The following is a 21,816-nucleotide window of genomic DNA, read 5'->3' as shown; positions in this document are numbered from 1 at the left end:
GTAATGTCTCTGCTTTTTAATATGCTGTCTAGGTTGGTCATAACTTTCCTTCCAGGGAGTAAGTGTCTTTTAATTTCATGGCTACAGTCACCATCTGCAGTGATTTTGGAGCCCCCAAAAATAAAGTAAGCCACTGTTTCCCCATCTTTTTGCCATGAAGTGATGGAACCAGATGCCATGATCTTAGTAGCATATTATTACCTAATTACATTAATGTATTTAACAAGCCGTTAAAGAGATAAATGGCAAGTTGACCCTTAATTTATGGTTTTATTAATTTATATTGAATGTGTACACCTGGGGCTATTTGCTTTTGGGAAAGGAAACCAAAACCACAGGTCTTTTTAAATGCATGTTTTTAAGTTGATCCCACAAGTAATGTATCTAAAGGTTTAAATGCTGTTCGTTGCCTTTGAGGAGGAGCCATCACATCCTCAAACTCATACCTTCCAAAATGACCTTCTGGAGTCTTGAATTGATGGTGCAGTTGTCTCATTGATCTAGTTCCCCTCTCAGTGATTTTCTGTGGTCCGTGTTTTATCCTGCTTTTCACAGAGTGACTCAGGCTGACTTTCCCAGTAAAGGAAAAGCCATTGTTGCCTTCAGGAAATAAGAGAGTGAGTAGAATTAGCTGCCCAAAGCCAGAAAGCCAGACTCCAGTGTCCTTTGCTTGGGTAGCTTCTCAAACACTATGGGAATGACAGTCCCCACACTGGGGTCAGCCCAGGGTACTCTGTTTTTAGGCCCTCTTTGTTTCCTTGCTTCCCTTCTGTTACCTTTTTGCTGCACAAATTATTCATCTTTGGTGTTCTAAAATCTACTTGGATTCTAAAATCTCCCCTCCTATCAAAAATTACTGTCATATCCTATCAAGTACTTCTATTTTAAATTTCTGAATATGAACATTTACTATTACCAGGTTATGAATTCTTGAGTTATTTTATTTTAAATTCCAAATGAAAGGCCAAGTGACTTTGGGGATAATATCCTACGACATCTAAAGTCCATTTAAGAGACCAAGTAAACGAGAACTTGAAAGAAAAGTGTAAAACAAGAGGAAACTTGATTCTTTTAACTGCCTATTTGCTATATTCCACATGCACTTGAATGCATTATCTCATAAAATCTTAATCATGACTCTATGAGATAGGTGATGGTAGTTTCATTTTAGAGACAGGGAAACTAAAGCCCAGAGAGGTTAAATAACTTCTTCCAGGGTACACAGAGAGTAAAGGGTAGAGCTGGGATTTAAGTCCGGGTCTATTGAGTCCCAAGCACTTGTCTCCTCAACAGCAGCATACTGCTGGGGGGTGAGGAAGGACAGGCCAAGCCACAAAATAAAACACGTGGTAAAGCTCCAGTAGTGAAAATATGGCAGTGATGGGGTAAGACTGGGACAGAATAACTATTTCAGGCATAGCACCATTTTACATAAAAAAAGAATGAATGAAATTTATGATAGAAAAGGCTCAAAAATCAATAGGAAAGAGATGAATTTTTCAATAAGTTAGGCTGACACAGCTTGAAAGCAGTTTAAATCTTTCCATTGCACCCTAAAATAAATCACTAGTGAATCAGAGTTAAATGCAAACTGAAAAATATTGATTTAAATATGTATCAAATGGCCAGAGTAGGGAGGATGTCCTAAATGTGGGACCAACAGAAAAAAATTACAAAAGACATGGTGATGAGATTTGGATTTATTATTTTTTTTAAGGAAAAGAAGTGGTGTATGTGAAAAATTAGTAAATAATAGACTAGGAACAAATGTTTTCAGTGAAAAATGACAGACTTAGATAATACTAAATAGGTGGTAATGACTTTGATATGTAAATAATTAACAGGTAAGAGCAGGTAACTTAAGTCCTCAACAAATATATGAGAAAAAAAAAGACCTTATTCACAAAAAATACCAAACGTAAAATTTTTGGTTTTACTTTTTATTTTGTGATATTTATCAGTTCACTGGAAGGTGCAAAGAAGCGCAGAGGGCGGTCCCGTGTATCCTGACCTAGCCTCCTCCAGGGTAAACAGCTCTACTGCTCGATGCTGTTGTTTTTTAATTGAATTATAGTTGATTTGAGCTTCCCTGGTGGCTCAGTCAGTAAAGAATCTGCCTGCAATGCAGGAGACCTGGGTTCGATCCCTGGGTTGGGAAGATGCCCTGTAGGAGGGCATGGCAACCCACTCCAGTACTCTTGCCTAGAGAATCCCCATGGACAGAGGAGACTGGTGGGCTACAGTCTATGGGGTGGCAAAGAGTCGGACATGACTGAGTGACTAAGCACATAGTTGATTTAGTGATGTACCACACACAGTGGACATCAACTTGTGCAAACTCTGGCAGATGATGAGGGACAGGGAGGCCTGGTGTACTGCAGTCCATGGGGTCACAAAGAGCCAGACACGACTGGGCAACTGAACAGCAATATGTACATAGTTGATTTATAGGCTTCCCAGGTGGTGCTAGTGGAAAAGAGCCCACCTGCTAATGCAGGAGATACAAGAGACGTGGGCTTGAGCCCTGGGTCAGGAAAAGCCCTTGGAGGAGGAAATGGCAACCCATGCCAATATTCTTGCCTGGAAAATCTCATGAACAGAGGAGCTTGGCAGCTATAGTTCATAGGGTTGCAAAGAGTTGGACTAGGACTGAGTCTACATACACCCCCCCCCCAACACACACACAGTTGATTTATAATATCTTGTTAGTTCTAGGTATGCAGCCCAGTGATTCATTTATATGTATAAAGCTAGTTTGTTTATTTTTTTTAAAAGAAAAAAAAACTATTCAACCTGATTCTTAACAAAAAAAAATACAAATTAAAGCAGTTAGAATAAAACAACATTTTTTCTAAGTTATAATATTCAGTGGCTATATAAAGAAAATAAAGTGTCTCTTTCTTGATATAATTAGGTGATATATATTTTGCCTTAAACATTTTTAATAATTCTACTCTGAGAACTGATTCTAAGAACTAATGACATACAAGCAAAGAGCCATCTGCAAACCTGTTCATCATCTTGGTGGCTCAGATGGTAAAGAATCTGTCTGCAGGGCAGGAAGGGCTACCCATTCCAGTATGCTTGCATGGAGAATTCCAGAGACAGAGGAACCTGGAGGGCTCCAGTCCATGGGGTTGCAAAGAGTTGGACAGGACTAAGTGACTGATACTTCCGCTTCCCGATCTTTACAAATTTGGAAACACTTAATTTCCAATAAATGAAATGGTTACTCTGTGACACACATCTTGGGTAAATCTATCAACTAAAGTTCATTGTCTCAAAGAACTTTTAATAGCCTGGGGAGAAGTTCACAATATAATGTTAATTGAATGTGAATACTAAATAAAGACTATGTACAGTGTGACCCCAGTTCTTCAAACTTAAAAACAATCTGTATACAAATATTTTAATACAGAAAGTACACTGATTGGCTAAATAGGGGCCACATCTGGGTGATCAATTTAAATTTTTTTTTTTTTTTAATTTTTGGCTACATACACCATTTGGCTTATGCGACCTTAATTCCACAACCAGGGATTAAACCCATGTTCCTTGAATTGAAAGTGCAGGATCTTAACCACAGGGTCACCAAGGAAGTCCATGGGTAATGAATTTTAAGTGATATTTATTTACATTTTTCTGTATTTTCTGTTTTAAACACATACTACCTTTAACATAAAAAAATGTTAATTTTTAAAAGTTATGGTGCAGTGTTGTTTGGAGAAGTTTATAACATTAGATGACAATTATTTTATTTTTATTTTATTTTTATTTTTATTTTTTTTGACAATTATTTTAAAACAAAGATATATGTATTAAAAGGATTGATGAGAAATTTATCAAAATGCCTATAGTGGTTGCTTTAGTGTGATGGGATTATGTGTTCCCTTCCCTCTCTTTTCTCTGTTTATTTCTCTTTTTGTGATGTAAAAATAGATAACCACTCATGCCTTCCAAACCTAAGGGGATATGCTTGAATTAAATTGACTAGATCGATATTTTAATCCATAAGGTCCTGGGTTGTGTGGGACACTGGGCAGGGGCTCCTGCAGTCCTGTGGAGTCAATAGGAATTTTCTGGAGTAATGGAACAGCAGAAAGGGCTAAGGCCAGATGTGCTGTTTTCAGTGTTGATCCAGCCAAGAAATCCTTCTGACCCATCAGCCCAGGAGGAAGGAGATAACAGAAGGAGCCAGAGTGACTGTTCATAAATTAATGAGGAGAACAAGTAAATAAATCATTAGAGTCTTAGGTTGCAGTGACTCAGCAAAGACAGAGGACAGTTCTGTTGTTTCGGTGAATGTTAAGGGAGCTCAGTTAGTCATTACTGTGTCTCCTCTTTCGAGGAGAGACCTGTACTTTAAAGGTGGCAGCCATGACGCTTATTTATAGATCTTAACGTGATTTAAGTCTTTGTTGGGATGGAAGGTTGTAGGGATGTTAAAATGGGTAAGATCTTTCAATAAATGCCTGGGCTAGAAGAGAAAGGGATATACATTGAAATGTGTTCCTGAGGTAAACATTCCATTAAGCAACCACTTGCCCACTTGATATTATCAATTATGAACAAAAGCTGGGGCCCTCTGGTCATAGCACCCTCATCTTAGGAGACTGAGGAGCGTGTCCTGCTCTCATAAAACTTCTGGAAAGCTATAATACGTGTTAACATTTCTTTCCCAAGTTATTCTGGGACTCACTTATCAGATACATAAGGATATAGAAGCAGCTCCTTTATCAGCCCTATGAGAAATGTGAGCTGTTGGGATGTTCAGACAACAACCTTCTCTGATTCAAAGGAATCGGAGCATCTCGTCCTCAATCCATTCTCCTTCCTCAAGGTATCAGGCCTTGCCTCTTCCGTGAAGCCCTCCCCAACCAAAGCCCCCAGTGGAGTCCATCTCTCCTTCCTGCCCGTGTCTGCAGTGCTTTTGTGTTGAGTGCACCCTCTGCACCGCTTACTCGGGCCAGAAACCTTGTTTTAGTCATCATTGTATCCCGCCATGACCTGCCCAGTGCAGCTGTTCGATTTCTTGAGTTAAATTTTCACTTGCAAATAGCATAGAAAACACATTCCCAACGTATTTAGGTCCTTCCCATAGGAGATGTCCAGGCTCAGTGACTCAGGGGATGGAGGGCCAGCAGGAGGAGAAAATGCTGATATTCTATCGTGTTGTTCAGGGAGAGGCTTACAAATGGGATTGGGGACTTCCTTCTCTCACAGAGTCAGTGTGGTTGGAAAGAGACAAAGAGAATTTATCTCATTCATCCATGTATAATGGATGATCTGCCACCAGGGGCACTTCTGGACTGAAACACACTGTTTATTTGTCAAAGGATGCCTCAGAAGCAGCACTCTGGTCTCTGGGAGAAAATGGAGGCAGGAGAAAGCTGTGTTGGTCTGAACCAGCCATGCAAGGACAGGCATTCAGCACAATTCAGAGGAAATTTTAAGATGAAAAGAAACGTCCTGCAGTGGTAGAGAATAAGAGGATCCAGAGAGCATTGGAATTTTTCCCTCTTAACACATTATTGACCAAAGATGTGTTAATACATCTTTTGTTACCTAAATTGTATTGACGGGAGACATAGATCACTTATGTAACAAGTCACCAGCCACAGGTGTTAGTTTCTGCAAAGATCCCCTGGTCTGAAATGAGTAAAGTGGAATGAAAACTGACCTACACAGTCTTTTTTTTTTTTTTTGGCTTTGGGATTTGTTGTGTGTGTCTGAGCCGTAATGGTGCCTGTAAACAAGGTGCCCTTTGGGGGAGACCTTCGCTTCTCGTCATGTTTTGTGTGAGGTTTGCCTCTCCTCAACTCTGAAGCTGCCCTCTGCTTATAGCTGCTTGTTAGCCTGGGCCTGTGACCTTGTGTATCATGTAAAAAAATCAATTGTTTATTTTGCTTTTCTTGAAACTGTTTCTAAATATGTGCATTTTTGGTTTTGTGTTTTCCATAGGAAAACTCCAGAGATGATAGTCGGGCTCTGGTCCATCAGCTTTCCAATGAAAGCAGACTGTCCATCACTGACTCTCTCTCAGAGTTTTTTGATGCCCAGGAAGTTCTGTTGTCTCCAAGCTCTTCAGAAAATGAGGTATGAGCACTGTTTTCAGTTAGTTGCCCCCAAAGTCTCTTGCCGCTTTGCTCATTCAGTAAATAGTCATAATTTAGAAACACTGCGCTCAGTGGCCCCTTCTTATCATTACAGTCTAAGGATCATCTTATATACCAAAAAAGTCATAAAAAGATAAAAAATCTTAGGGGGAAAAGTTGTGAAAGTAAGTATTGGGCACACCCTGGTTTCTGTTATTCATACTTGATTTGTTATACCTCTTTTCAATTGTTGTTTAATGAATTTAACTATAAGCTGTTTGATAATGTATTATTTGCAATACAGGGCCAGAAGTTATCCCCTTACATATTTTTTCAGTATTGAATTTGATCTGTAGTAATTTATAATATAAAATTATTGTTATAATTATTATGGTTGTTATAAATAATTTATAATTGTATTTTGAGTGTTGCATACTGGTCGTTTTAGCTCTTCCGTATAGGATGACTAATTTGTTATTGTTGTTCAGTTGCTAAGTTGTGTTCAACTCTTAGTGATTCCATGGTCTGCAGCAAGGCCTCCCTATCCCTCAGTATCTCTCGGAGTTTGCCCAAGCTCATGTCCATTGAATCAGTGATGCTACCCAACCATCTCATCTTCTGCTGCCCGTGTCTCCTTTTGCCTTCAATCTTCCCCAGAATCAGGGTCTTTTCCAGTGAGTCAGCTGTTCACATCAGGTGGCTGAAGTATTAAAGTTCAGCTTCAGCATCAGTCCTTCCAATGAATATTCAGGGTTTATTTCCTTAAAGATTGACTGGTTTGATCTCTTTGCAGTCCAGGGGACTCTCAAGCACCACAATTCCAAAGCATCAGTTCTTTGGTGCTCAGCCTTTTTTATTGTCCAATCCATACATGTATGTCACATCCATACATGACTCTTGGAAAGACCATCGCTTTGATTGTATGAGCTTTGTTGGCAAAGTGGTGTGTTTGCTTTTTAATACAATGTCTAGGTTTGTTGTAGCTTTCCTTCCGAAAAGCAAATGTCTTCTAATTTCATGGCTTTAGTCACCATCCACAGTGATTTTGGGGCCCAAGAAGAGAAAATCTGTCAGTGCTTCTCCTTTTTCCCCCTCTATTTGCCATGAAGTGCTATAACCAGATGCCATTATCTTAGATTTTTGAATGTTGAGTTTTAAGCCAACTTTTTCACTATCTTCTTTCACCTTCATCAAGAGGCTCTTTAGTTCCTCTTCACTTTATCATCTGCATATTTGAAGTTGTTGATAATTTCTCCCAACAATCTTGATTTCAGCTTGTAACTCATCAACCCCAGCATCTTGCATTGATATACTCTGCATATAAGTTAAATAAGCAAGGTAACAATATACAGCCTTGATGTACTCCTTTACCAATTTTGGACCAGTCAGTTGTTCTATGTAAGGTTCTAATGGTTGCTTCTTGACCCACATACAGGTTTCTCAGGAGATAGGTAAGATGGTCTTCCCGTCTCTTAAAAAATTTCCCATAGTTTGTTGTGGTCCACACAATCTATGGCTTTTGCTAGTCAATGAAACAGAAGTAGATGTTTTTCTGGAATTCCCTTGCTTTCTCTATGATCTAACAAATATTGGCAATTTGATCTCTGGTTCCTCTGTCTTTTCTAAACCCAGCTTGTACATCTGAAATTTCTCAGTGCAAGTACTGCTGAAGCCTAGCTTGAAGGATTTTGAGCATAACCTTACGAGCATGGGAAGTGTCCGGTAGTTTGAACATTCTTTAGCACTTCCCTTTCTTTGGAATTGGCATAAAGACAGACCTTTCCCAGTCCTGTAGCAACTGCTGGGTTTTCCAAACTTGCGGACCTATTGAGTGTGATGCTTTAATAGCATCATCTTTTAGGATTTTGAATAGTTTAGCTACGATTCCATCACCTCTACTAGCTTTGTTTGTAGTAATGCTTCTTAAAGCCCACTTGACTTCACACTCTAAGATGTCTGGCACTAGGTGAATGATCACACCATGATGGTTATCGGAGTCATTAAGACCAATTTTGTATAGCTCTTCCGTGTATTCTTGCCACCTCTTCTTAATCTCTGTTAGGCCCTTACCATTTCTGTTCTTTATCATGTCCATCCTTGCGTGAAATATTCCTTTGATACCTCGGATTTTCTTGAAGAGAGCTCTAGTTTTTCCGATTCTATTGTTTTCCTCTGTTTCTTCGTATTGTTCATTTAAGAAGCCCTTCTTATCTCTCCTTGCTATTCTCTGGAACTCTGCATTCAGTTGGGTGTATCTTTGCCTTTCTCCTTTGCTTTTCACTTCTCTCCTTTCCTCAGCTATTTGTAGAGAATTCTGACATTTCGCCTTCTTGCATTTCTTTTTCTTTGTTATGGGTTTGGTCACTGCCTCCTGTATGATGTTATGAACCTCTTCTCTTGACTCTGTTCGTCACCTCCATATAATCATAAGGGATTTGATTTAGGTCATACCTGAATGGCCTAGTGGTTTAAACTAAAGAAAGTGGGGGAAAACCACTATAAGTACTAATATTGTTTATCTATTCATATCCATAGAATACTCTTCTATTCACAAATAGTTAAAAGACAGATTTAACTCATTCTACTCAAATGCTAACAAATTCTATAAAAGCAGTCTGAATTAATAAGAATTTTTATAATGACTAAAATCTGGAATTTACTTATGTTGCCCTTGTCAGAATGAATCAAGAGCGTGTAAGAATTTTAATAACATATTTTCTGTCAACACCTCCTAGGTAGACTGGTGTATGGGGCTTAATGAAAACAGCATCCAAAATTATTTCTATAGATTTATAATGTATGGTTAAAGATATTTGATTATTTGAAGTAAAGGTTTTATGAAATCTGGCTTGTTTATCTAATGTATATTATTTCCTTTTTTCCCATAGATTTCTGAAGATGATTCATATGTCAGTGACATAAGTGACAACCTTTCCTTAGACAATCTCAGTAATGATTTGGATAATGAGAGACAAACTTTGGGTAAGATTTAAATTATTTCATCTCAAAATATTATTTGAGTGTTTGAATCTTTGCAGAATACTAGTAAGTATATATGGAGTACCTGTTGCAGACAGAGAATGGAGCACGTTCTACATCAGAAACTTCAGATGTGCTTGCCACCCTCAACGGTTTTATAATCTAGGTGGAAACATGGCACTCATGTGAAATATGTATTCACTCACATAAATTTGTCTGCTCATGCAGATTTCTATTTTATAAAGTAAGGGCATACGAATCATCACATGAATATCAAAGATTAATATAACAGATGCTCCTTGTGTGGTTAAACTTTCTGTAAACATATTAGAAAATAGCTTTTTGCCTTCAGGTATCTAGTGGCGTTTATAGTCTAGGCATGCTGTAGGACTTGTATTGTAAAAGGTCTGGTCTAAGGGCTAATTTAGTTTCAGATTCTTCAAGATAATTCATTGGAGAGTAGCAAACAGCTATGTCCTTGGGGGTAGGGCTTCAGGTACCCTAAGATGTCCCTTTATTTCCGGTTAATCTCAAGAGTGAAAATGATGACCAGAAAGTGTGAGTTGGAACCGTGGAGTACCTGGAATATCTGCTGTCTCCAAACAGCTCTGATTTAGGAGGAAGCAGACTGAAGTTTAATTAGGAAGCTGACCTACCTTAAGAAGAATCTGCCCACTGAACGAGTTTTTATATGAGTCCTGTAGCATCAAATACTACCGGTTTTGGTACGCAGTGTGCCTGGGGTCTGTAGGTTTATCTATGCCAGAACACTACCTCTTTTCATATCTACATGGAGGACAAGGACCATGCCAGGTCCTTTTTGATGTTTCAGTGTCTCCCAGCTCAGTATGTACATGTGAAATATGATGATGATGAGTTGTTATCTGAATGCCAAAGAGCCTGCTCTTTGAAGGATTACAAAAAAGACAGGTAATTCTACCATCTTCTGGAAGAACATCCTTCCAGCATCATACCTGCTAGAAGTCAGAAGCTCATTATGCTCTGTGTCATTCCTGAATTGTTTCTGGAGAGATTAACCCTTTGGTGGAAAAGTCTGAGAACCAGTGATTCAAAGGTAAAGACCAGTCATACAGGAGCAAGTTCATATGCTACTTGTTTTTGTAAAAAAACAAGGAGGTGAACTGAAAGAGAAATGAGAAAGCATCAGTTATTTCCTTAGCAAACAACACCCACACTGAATGGGAACCCTCATTGTGGATGAAGAAGACAGACAAACACCAAAGTCTCCTATCTGAGGCCTTAGGGAGGATCCCAAGGGGAACCGAGGGGATCAAAGTTAGAATCAGAGATCAAAGTTAGGAACAGAGGACTTGCTCAAGGACCTAAGACCACAGCTGTGCTGAGTTGACACCAGCCAGGGAAAGCATGTAAGAGGTGAAGGCCAGTTCTCTCTCTTTTCCACAGTCATGTTGCTAGATTACTGACCAATGTTTTCTTAGCTTGAACAAACACTGGGCCAAACCCAGCTTTCTTCTTTGGCAATAATTAGAAGATTAGATCTCTACATATCAGTACTCTACTGAAAAGATTATATATAGCAATAACCTTTGCATCTTAGGACACAATATTTCCTACAGAAGGAAATAGGATTGGATCCAGGTCTTGATAAATTACCATACCAGTCTTTCTCTGAACCCTTAGTAAAAGTTAGGTATTTAGAGTGTTTCCTATTAATTAATGCCCCTCCCCGACTTGCCCAAATCAGTCTGTACATGTTTGGTTCTGTCACTGCATTGGGTGCTATGTGGAGGTTCAGTGGTTAGGGATATAGATTTAGGAACTGGATTTCCTCAGTTAATCCCAGCTCTGCCATTCACTGGTTATGTGTTCTAGGGCAAGTTTCTCAAGTTCTGTGCCTCAATTTTCTTCATCTGTAAAATGGGGTTAATAATACTGTTTATCTCAAGAGGTTGTTGCTAAAGATAAGTGAAATAATATATGTAAAGTGCTTGAAACACTGTCACAGAGTAAAAAGGTAGGCATGTATTAGCCATTATTATTACCAACAGTATTGTTCAGTTGCTAAGTCATGTCTGACTCTTTGCAACCCCATGGACTGTAGCATGCCAATCTTCTCTTTCCTTCACTATCTCCCAGGGTTTTCTCAAACTCATGTCTGTTGATGGTGATGCCATCCAACCATCTCGTCCTCTGTCACCCACTTCTCCTCCTGCTCTCAATCTTTCCCAGCATCAGGATCTTTTCCAATAAGTAGGCTCTTTGCATCAGGTGGTCAAACTATTGGAGCTTCAGCATCAGTCCTTCCAATGAATATTCAGGGTTGATTTCCTTTAGGATTGACTGGTTTGATCTCCTTGCTGTCCAAGGGACTCTCAAGAGTGTTCTCCAGTAGTAGTGTAATATTCTTTAAAACAAAGTATTTTGAGATTACAGGGAACACAGTTTTTAAAGACTCTTATCATTTGCAGCTGTTTACTTGATTTTTGCCCATGTTGAGCAACTGAAACAAATGCAGAATTTAATTGCATGTTTAGATTAATATGAGACTTCAAAGTATGACCTCACTTTCATATTCTCCTGTTCATCAAAGCAGCCTCATTATTCAGAGTGATTGACTTTAAAATAAAATACCGTTTTCTCATATGTTGGTGTAATGCAAAAGGTTTCTTTTGAAAATAGGTTGTGTTGGGGTGGGAAAAGAATTTCAGAGCATAAAGTAATGGAAGTTGTCACAGGGAAAAAATTGATGGGTATAAATACCTAAGACATAAATGTTTCACTCATTTAAAAAGATGTGTAGGCCAAATGTAAAGATAAATGTCAGGTGGCAATTAAATTATAAAGCAAATATAAAAACAAAAGGTTATGTCTTAATATATGAATAGGAAAGCAGACAATTCAGAAAAGAATATTCATGAAAACATTCCAAGTCACAGTAGTAATTTTTTTTAATGTAAGTTAAAACAAGGAGATAGCACTGTCCACCTAATGATTTGTCAAGAATTCAAAATCAATGCTGACAAGCCTAGAATGACATCAGAACATGGACACTGGTACATGCTTGCTGATAAATGGGAAATTTTGAAGAGCAAGCAGTATGCTCAAATGAATCAAAAGTCTATAAATGTTTGAGTTCTTAGACATCATAATCCCACTTCTTTATGTCCTTAGAAAATAATCAGATATAATCAAATATCCAAGAATATGTACATTAACTAGCTTTTTTTGCATCATAGCAAAATATTGAAACAAATCTAGAAGTCCAACAATAGATGGATGATTCAAAAAATTATGGCTTATACATAGCATGGAATTGTTTTACATTCATTAAAATTGTTTTAGAAGAATTCTGGGTAGCATAGAAAAATATTTATCTGATTAAACAAAGCATTAAACTCTACAAACATTGTGAACTGTATGGAGAAAACAATGAATGAAAATACTCTGATATAAATGACTACTATTTCTAGGTGGTGGGATGATGGATGACTTTTATTTCCTTTATAATTTTCCTGTAATATGCACAATTGTTTTATCAGAATTTGCAATGATCTTTTAAAAGATTTTCATAAATTCTTATCAGAACATGAAGTGCTTTTAAACGTTTTAAGGAGATTAGAAATAACCTACTCTGGGCATAGCAGTCTAGTTTCCAGTATTATCCTCAGTGTGTATAAACTCTGAAGAACTAGCTTTTGAGCAGTAGCATGAAGACCTCCCTGTGAAGAAAGTCCATGAGTTTTAGTGTTTATAATTTTGGGTGCTCCATTCAGCTACTCAAGATTCTTTATATTGTCTGACTTTTAGTCATAATCTGGATAATTGAGATTAACAATATCGCATACTTGCTCGGTAAGGTGGATTTCTTTTTCCTTTTCAGTAGTAAAATAAAATGAAAATCCTCATAAGGCAACCAGGCTGATTTCCCTTTCAGGGCCAGTGATCGATAGTCGGGGGGAAGCCAAGTCCAAAAGAAGGACGTGCCTGCCAGCGCCGTGCCCCAAGTCCAGTAACGTCAGCTTGTGGAACATCCTGAGAAACAACATCGGGAAGGACCTGTCTAAGGTGGCCATGCCGGTGGAGCTCAATGAGCCCCTCAACACGCTGCAGAGGCTCTGCGAGGAGCTGGAATACTGTGAGCTCCTGGACAAGGCCGCCCAGCTGCCCAGCGCCCTGGAGAGGATGGTGAGCACGCACCCTGCCCCCTCACCGGCCCGCCTTCGCAGCTGAGCTGCGGGCACAGCCGGGCTCCTGCCCTCCGCTTTCCCCCTGGATTGCCCATCAGAGAGGCTCATGTCCCGGCCACCTCCGCGTCCCCTCTGCCTGGCTGCTTTCAGTCACCTGGTCAGGAATGGCCGTTGAGGGCGGCTTCCCTGTAACAGCCGCTGCCTGAGGGTAGTTCTGCTCTGTGGTTTTGGGCTTCCTCTTTCTCCAGAACCTTCCATGTGATTGTTCTGATATTGCCTGGCTGGAAAACATGTCTTGAGGGCTGTCTGAATGTTTATTTTTACTACTCTGAGTGGGGAGAATTTAATTTTTTGAGCTCTTTTTTGTTTTTTCCAGGGTAAATTTCCCATGAGAAGGTTTTGGTTTATTTTTGTAATTGTCCCATCAGCCCCTGAATTTTTAGAAAATATCATTCAGTCACAGAAGAGGTTTTCACATCAGAAAGATTCTTCTCCCCCTGCCACTATTTTTAAATCAATTTTTATCAGAGTATAGTTGATTCCCCTTCCCCACTTCTTTTATAGAATAAGTTAAAGAATAAAAATCATCCTAGAAAAATTAATCTTCTGTTCTCTAGTTAGTATCAGTTCTAATCAAGTAATGGGGCTTCCAATAAAGGGGCCTCCAAGAATTTCTCATCCTTCCCCTGTCTTGTGGGGACAGAGGACAGGGGTACCTTGGTGATAAGACTGGCCAAGTCAACCCTTTCTGTGACTGTGGCTATTTGCTCTTCAAAACTGAGTGCCTCTTCCTCTTTTTGCCTTCTGGTATGTTACCTGCTCAACACAAAGCTCATTGTGTAGGATGCTGGCACATCAGTATCCTCCCCCACATTCAGCATCCCTGTCCTGGGCATTTGCTGATTGGCTGAATCAGAGGGCTCACCTCCAGCCCCAGGGACCCAGCCAGACATCACCCTCTCACTGGTGGAAGATGCCTTTGTTTTCTAAATTGTGCACATTCTGCAGTTTAAACTCTCGTTAAAACTTCAATTTCTTCAGTAATTTAAGTATTAAGGGGAAATCTTAACTTCTGGTTGAAAGAAACATCCCATCTCATCCCATACTATCTCCAGGGACTTCACCTATCAAAGGTATTTTCTTTCTTGATACTAATGATAATAGGAGTAGGAGAGAAAAACAAGCTGTTTATTTTCTGTCTTCTTTGTTACTCTTCCCCCAGAGAATTTCTATGAACAAAGAGAGGTAAATAGCTTCCAAGGAAAGTGTTAAAAGTTATCGTTTGTGGACAGTGCTTTTCTTTAAAGAGCATGATTGACTTTGAAGATGAAAGCATTTTTAAAGGTGTTTCATTTTTGTAGCAATTTAGAGACCCCTTAGGATGTCAGCTGATTGGTTGGAGTCATTTGACCTTGAGAAGAAGTTTGAGAAAAGGCACCAATACATTAAGAAAGGAAAGTTCAGAAAAGCATTAGGGAAGAACCTAGCCCATGTAATAGGTTTGCTGCTCCAAGTATGAGGGTCGACTCTACCCCTGCAGAGATTGTCTCTCATGTTGCCAGCCTACAGGGAAGATGCTTTGTTTTGCCTGCTCCCTCCCTTCCTTCTCCCCTGCATCATGAATGATTCCAGGTTCTTTTCAACATGTGTTATATTAAATTGTGAAGGTGATTCAGGGTTGACTCAACATTGCGTATAGACGTGTGACCTTGCTGCTCATCAGAAAACAGACATCTGAGGAAGCAGAGGAACAGATACCCAGGTTTCAAGAACAGACTGAACTGAGCACAAGTTGATTTTAATAAGCTCTCCAGCTACTCCAGAATGTTCTATACACTCTAGTGTGACGTGGTAAGGTGGGTCCAGCTTGTAAAAGGCATTGAAAATTATGTGACTAGTGAACATTTATGAAAGGTACCCAGCTTTTTTCTCCAATATAAGAAACTTTATGAACTAAGCAGATAAGAGGAAACATTGAGATTATTACTCAGTATTAGAAAGGAAAATTTGCTATTGCTACTTAGGTTTAATTTTTTTGCCCTCCTCCCTCTCAAAAGAACAAAAGAATACAGACACACCTCAGAGATATTGTGTATTTGGTTCCAGACCGCTTCAATAAAGCAAGTATTAGAATTAAGTGAGTTGCATGAGTTTTTTGGTTTCCCAGTGCATATAAAACTTATGTTTACACTATACTTAGTCTATTAAGTATGCAGTAACTTTGTATCTAAAAAGCAATATATATACCTTAATTTTTAACATCAAGTGAAAGTCGCTCAGTCGTGTCCAACTTTTTGCAACCCGATGGACTATACAGTCCATGGAATTCTCCAGGCCAGAATACTGGAGTGGGTAGCCTATCCCTTCTCCAGGAGATCTTTCCGACCCAGGAATCAAACCGGCTCTCCTGCACTGCAGGCAAATTCTTAACCCCGGTTTGATTCCTGGGTTGGGAAGATCCTTTGGAGAAGGGATAGGCACCCACTCCAGTGTTCTTGGACTTCCCTGGTGGCTTAGCTGGTAAAGAATCTGCCTGCAATGGGGGAGACCCTGGTTCGATCCCTGGGTTGGGAAGATCCCTTGGAGAAGGAAATGGCAACCCACTCCAGTACTCTAGCCTGAAGAATTCCATGGACTGTATTGTCCATGAGGTCGCAAAGAGTCGGACACAAATGAGTGACTTTCACTCACATACCTTAATTTTAAAAATGCTTCACTGCTAAAGAAAAAATCTGAAATATCGTGAGAATTGCCAAAATGTGGCACAAAGGCAGGAAGTGAGCAAATGGTGTTGAAAAAATGGCAGCAACAGACATACTTGCTGCAAAGTTGCCATAAACCTTCAATTTATAAACATCGCAGTTTCTGCAAAGCACTATAAAGCACAATGAAATGAGGTGGGCCTGTACTGTGGCTCTTCAGTGCCCTGAAAGCGGAGCTGTGCAAAACACTGAGACCCTCACAGCCAGGGCCAATAAGATTTTTCTCATTTCATATTCACCTATAATTTTCCTTTTTAAAAAAAAATTTTTTTTTTAAACCATGCCATGTGGCATTTAGGATCTTAGTTCCCCTAACCAGGGATTGAACCCATGACCCATGCATTGGAAGCATGGAGTCTTATCCAGTGGACCACCGGGGAAGTCCTTTCTTTTGCTTTTTTGAGTTCTCATTTTTCCTCCAAGAAAAACAAAACTTCTTGAAAGCTACTGTGTTCTGTCCTATGACTCATTACCCAGGCTCAGGAAATGACTCGTACAGATTTTTTTTTTTTTTTGGTCAGATGAGTTTTTTTGGTTTCTACAATACCAAGTTGCAAATGGTTAAACTTAGGATGCTTGTTCTTTTTTTTATTTTTATTTTTCCATTTATTTTTATTAGTTGGAGGCTAATTGCTTTACATCATTACAGTAGTTTTTGTCATACATTGAAATGAATTAGCCATGGATTTACATGTATTCCCCATCCCAGTCCCCCCTCCCACCTCCCTCTCCACCCGATCACTCTGGGTCTTCCCAGTGCACCAGGCCCGAGCACTTGTCTCATGTATCCAACCTGGGCTGGTGATCTGTTTCACCCTAGATAATATACATGTTTCAGTGCTGTTCTCTTGAAACATCCCACCCTCGCCTTCTCCCAGAGTCCACAAGTCTCTTCTATACATCTGAGTCTCTTTTTCTGTTTTGCATATAGGGTTATCGTTACCATCTTTCTAAAGTCCATATATATGTGTTAGTATACTGTAATGGTCTTTATCTTTCTGGCTTACTTCGCTCTGTATAATGGGCTCCAGTTTCATCCATCTCATTAGAACTGATTCAAATGAATTCTTTTTAATGGCTGAGTAATATTCCATGGTGTATATGTACCACAGCTTCCTCATCCATTCGTCTGCTGATGGGCATCTGGGTTGCTTCCATGTCCTGGCTATTATAAACAGTGCTGCGATGAACATTGGGGTGCACGTGTCTCTTTCAGATCTGGTTTCCTTGGTGTGTATGCCCAGAAGTGGGATTGCTGGGTCATATGGCAGTTCTATTTCCAGCTTTCTAAGAAATCTCCACACTGTTTTCCATAGTGGCTGTACTAATTTGCATTCCCACCAACAGTGTAAGAGGGTTCCCTTTTCTCCACACCCTCTCCAGCATTTATTGCTTGTAGACTTTTGGATAGCAGCCTAGGATGCTTATTCTTAAAAAAATTTTTATGTTGGAGTATAGTTGATTAACAGTGTTGTGTTAGTCTTAGGTGTACCCTAAAGTGACTCAGTTATACACGTAATATATGTATTGATTCTTTTTCAAGTTCTTTTCCCATTTAGGTTATTACAGAGTATTGAGCAGATTTCCCTGTGACTTACTCCTGTATCTTGAGGGAAGTTTGGCTTCTTTAATGTTGTTTGTTCCTCTCCTCCTCCAGAACCTTAGCATGTCAGGATTGTCAGATAGTGGCAGATTTATAGGGCCTGACTCACCATCTTGAAAGCCTCTATCCACCTGCAGGCATCAAACCAAATGGACAATCTGATTCATTTGTCTCTAGGGCCCAAATGAACACTATTTAAACCCACAACTTGAAACCAAAGTCCGTTTGGGTGTCATTAAACCAGGGACAAATCTTTGCCTTTTTGAAATAAACAGGAAAGAGAGAAAGAGAAGCTATATTTTGTTCATGTCTTTGTGAAAATAAGTTTCTTTGTGATGGAGGAATAACCAGGTTCTTCCCCTTTCCCTAGGTGTACGTGGCAGCCTTTGCCGTGTCTGCATATGCGTCTAGCTACTTCCGTGCTGGGAGTAAGCCTTTTAATCCAGTCCTTGGAGAAACATATGAGTGTATTCGTGAGGACAAGGGCTTCCGGTTTTTTTCAGAACAGGTAGGTATATACCCTTTTTTTTGTTTGTTGGGAGAAGTTGCTCATGTCTCCCATTAAGCGGGCTTTTGAAATATTTATTTCCCACCTGTCACTGGCTTCCCAGTAACAGATAATTACAGTGCTTCTGCACATAAAGAGAGAGATCGGTTTCCTTCCACTGAAACCTTGCCACCACCCATGGGCTTAAAGGTGCTAGCCAGGCTGGGGCTCACTTGGCTGTGTGCATCACTTCAGTTCTTTCTGTTTAAACTTGTAGCCGAGAAGAATTTTTAAAGCACAAAGCATTTGCCCAAACTGCAAGTTAAGAGATTTAAAGTGTGCAGCCTAGCTTGCTGACATCACCATTCTAAAACAGGAGCACTGCCATCAGAAGCAGGAGCACCAAATAAATGCATTATTCTTGGTTTTGATTTAAGAGAAATCATTCATTCGTATATTTATTCATTCCATCCATAAATACTTCTCGAGATTATACCACATGCCTAGCATTGTTTTAGGTGCTGGGGTACTGTATTGGGTGATGGGCCAGAGGCAGACAAGAATGCCTGTCCCTCAGCTAATAGATGGACGAGCCTTATGCTCACACAGCCTGAGTTCCCTTCAGTTCCACAAGACCCTTCCCACCTGTGTTAGCAGGGGGTAATATTCAAGAAATGTATCTCCGGACTCAGCCAGCCTAGATTCCAATCTCACCTTTCTCTCTCACTAGGTTTGCAACCGAGGGCAAATTCCTTAAGCTGTCTGCACTTCAGTTTCCTCTGTAAAGTGGTGATGAGGATAATGGTACAGACTCAGATGGTTTTGCAATGATCAAATGAGTTATCCTCTACAAAGCTCTTAGAGCACTTATCCTTGAAGTAGGAAGTGTTACGTGAGGGTTTGCTATCCTTATTGACCTATAACAGCATAACTTGCAATAGTGGAATGTTGGGGACATCCACAATATCTGACAATAAGGAATTGTTTAGCTGAAATAGAGTGCAACTTAACTGAAAATAAAGACCACGTCTCTCCCATCTCGTTAAGGCAGCACCTCAACGTGTCTATCCCTAAATGTTAGCCTGGGAACATGAAACATCATTGATTCCCTCCCAATTCTTAGAAAACTGAGGATAAAAGGATGAGTTGCTATAACTTGATTTTCCTCCTGTTGTCTTGGTGCTGCCTTTATACGTGGGCTTCTTTATAAGTGGACTGGTATTATGGGAGTGAGAAGGGGAGGGTGGTGTGACTGAGAGTCTTATGAAGATGGTGATGGCCTTAACTGTGAATTATGAGCAGCATTCTCTGAAACTCAAATAAAAATGATTAGACAACAATCCCAAAGCACATTGTCAATTTTTTCTGGTTAACAGTTAAAACAAGAAATTAAACACTGATGTTCAAACAGTAGGGGTTTAAATCAATAGTTAAAGGGTAAGATAATGTGATTCAAATTCAACTGGGTTATTTAAACACTAAACCTAAAATGGAATGAGAATACATGAAAATATAATTTGGTTACCATGGTATTCTATGCACTCATGTGAAAAAACAAAGGCCAAAAATAGCTCCAGACTACAGCAGACAATCAGGATGGGATGAATAGGTAGAAGAAAAGAGTAGTAACATGCACTTGTGTAAAACAGCTTCAATTCCACGAGCCCCTGACGGGGCAGGGCTGATTTGGGATCTGTGGCTCCCCTGTGGTGGCAGGGAGAAAGAAAACGGAGCCCCTGGACGTGTGTGCACAGAGATGGAAAGAGTTACATAACTTAGTCTTTAGTTCCATGAAATGGATCCCAAGGAAATAAATAAGAAAGAGATCTGGTCATTGTTAGTAGCATAGGGCATGCTGGGTGTAATATGGACTGTTTTCATTCTAACCCAACCACTGTGTGGCCTTGTATGAGCTACTTAACCTTTCTAAACCTCAGTTATTTATCTGTAAAATAGGGATGATCATGCTTAGTTCATAGGCTGCAGAAAGGATAAGTAAAATAACACACTGATATGTGAAGCACATTCAGTACCTGATTATTGCTCTTACACTGAGAGGCAACTTTTAAAATGCTTTTTAATACCCAGTGTTTATGAACAGTTAGAAGAGTGTTGAAAAAATATATTCTATATCTACTCTACTGATTTCAAATGGTTCAAAAGTGGCATAATGTCACTGCTGAGTCTCTGACAGAAAGTCATGTAGGAGGCTGCCGGGAGTCCTCACAGCTGGCTTCACCGTGGGAATACCACCATCCTGATCACGAGGGAGCCACTTCATCTGTCTGGAATTTAGCCTTATGGCATAGGTAGTTGAGTCTTTTAATACATCTGAGTATGAATGAGTCTCTCAGGGACAGAATCACACTAGCTAAGTTTATAAAAGAGTCTAGTCTATAAATCAGAATACTACCCTATGCCTTTAGAATATAAAATAGACTTGCCATGGGGACCAGATGGCTTTGGTCAGCCTGACCAGGGATGTTTTCCCACAGATTTCTTAAGGAAGACAAAATGTGGTCATCACATAAGTGTATAGTGAGACAGAGAGGTAACTGATTAATTCAATGTGCCAGGCTGTCTGCTGCCCCAGGAGTGGAAAGTGTTTTGACCAGGGTCCTTCTTTCCCAGCCAGCAGGCAATACATCAATTCAGCCTCCTCTACTCCCTCTCTTGGCCTTGTTGGTTATATTGACCAGCCTACTTGTTGTGCATGAAGGCTTTCTAATTTAACACATCTAAAGAGAGTGCCTGAGCATTTATTCTGTTTTTATAGAATGGTACCTGCCAGTCTGGCTCCTTCTGCTTCTAGCCCAGAAGATGTTCTGTTATAGAGACAGCATGACTCCACCCTTGTCCATATATGTAGGTGACAGACTGCAGCTTTCAGAGTTTGGGGCCTTCTTTGCTTCCTTGTACTTCTCTACAATGAGTAGAGGTGCTGAATGGCTGATGTAATAAACTGAACAGAACCCCTGAATTAATATTTTGGGGTGGAACTCTTGTCTAAGGAGGACACTGATGGAGATATCTCCAGGTGAAAGGACCTAGGAAAAAAACAGATCACTCGGCTTTTCTACTGAGTTTTCTAGACAACAGGATTGGGTGATTTGGAAAGTGATTTTTATCCATTTCCTCCAAGCCCTGGGATTTCATTTGCTTGTGGTTTTGGTGAGGGTGGGGAAATGTTTGGAGTTGTCGGTAGCTAAGGAAGTTGAAGTAACTGCTACTTCACAGAGTTCAGCTATATGGAAGCTTGCCCTCTTTATATCGTCTCTCACGTAAAAGGCCCAAAAATGCAACATCAAAATGACTCATGTAGTCAGAAACGAGAGAAAGCACTTGCTGTTCAAATTTTCCTCCTAACAATTAACTAGTATGGTGCTTGCAAGGTGATTTATGTTTTTCAAACTTGATCAGGATCTTGTTTGATCTTCACAATAACCCTTTGTGGCCAGTGAGGCAAGGATCAATTACAGATGAGAAAACCAAGGCTAGCCCATCAGTGCCTTTTACTGGTCCTCAGCTGACACCCTTTGTTTCTATTCCAGCATCCTCTCTCCCTTACCTTTTTTTGGTATGTCTTGTGTAAGTTTAGTTACCGTGCTCAGAGCTACCAGAGTCATCATCTGCCCATGTGAAAACAGCCTTTTGTACTCTGTTCAGACTATGGGATTTTGCCTGTCATTGTCAAGTAAACCTTTCATCCTGCAAACTCACA

At 39.8% G+C, this 21,816-nt stretch overlaps 1 protein-coding gene across 3 annotated transcripts in view; it reads left to right on the top strand.

The window, feature by feature from the left end:
- Positions 1-21,816, top strand: part of OSBPL3 (oxysterol binding protein like 3) — a 198,280-nt gene that overhangs the window by 147,117 nt on the left and 29,347 nt on the right. For all 3 annotated transcript variants that reach the window (XM_070467611.1, XM_070467622.1, XM_070467606.1), the window contains 4 exons: positions 5,962-6,096; positions 8,984-9,077; positions 12,991-13,241; positions 17,979-18,116. In XM_070467611.1, coding sequence (XP_070323712.1) covers positions 5,962-6,096; positions 8,984-9,077; positions 12,991-13,241; positions 17,979-18,116 — 618 coding nt within the window. The remainder of the gene's footprint in view (positions 1-5,961; positions 6,097-8,983; positions 9,078-12,990; positions 13,242-17,978; positions 18,117-21,816) is intronic.

This window comes from Odocoileus virginianus, chromosome 1 (assembly GCF_023699985.2).
Source record: "Odocoileus virginianus isolate 20LAN1187 ecotype Illinois chromosome 1, Ovbor_1.2, whole genome shotgun sequence".
In the NCBI taxonomy this organism is placed as follows: domain Eukaryota; kingdom Metazoa; phylum Chordata; class Mammalia; order Artiodactyla; family Cervidae; genus Odocoileus; species Odocoileus virginianus.
Note: the sequence above shows the minus strand (reverse complement) of the source record. Positions and strands in the feature narration are given on the sequence as shown.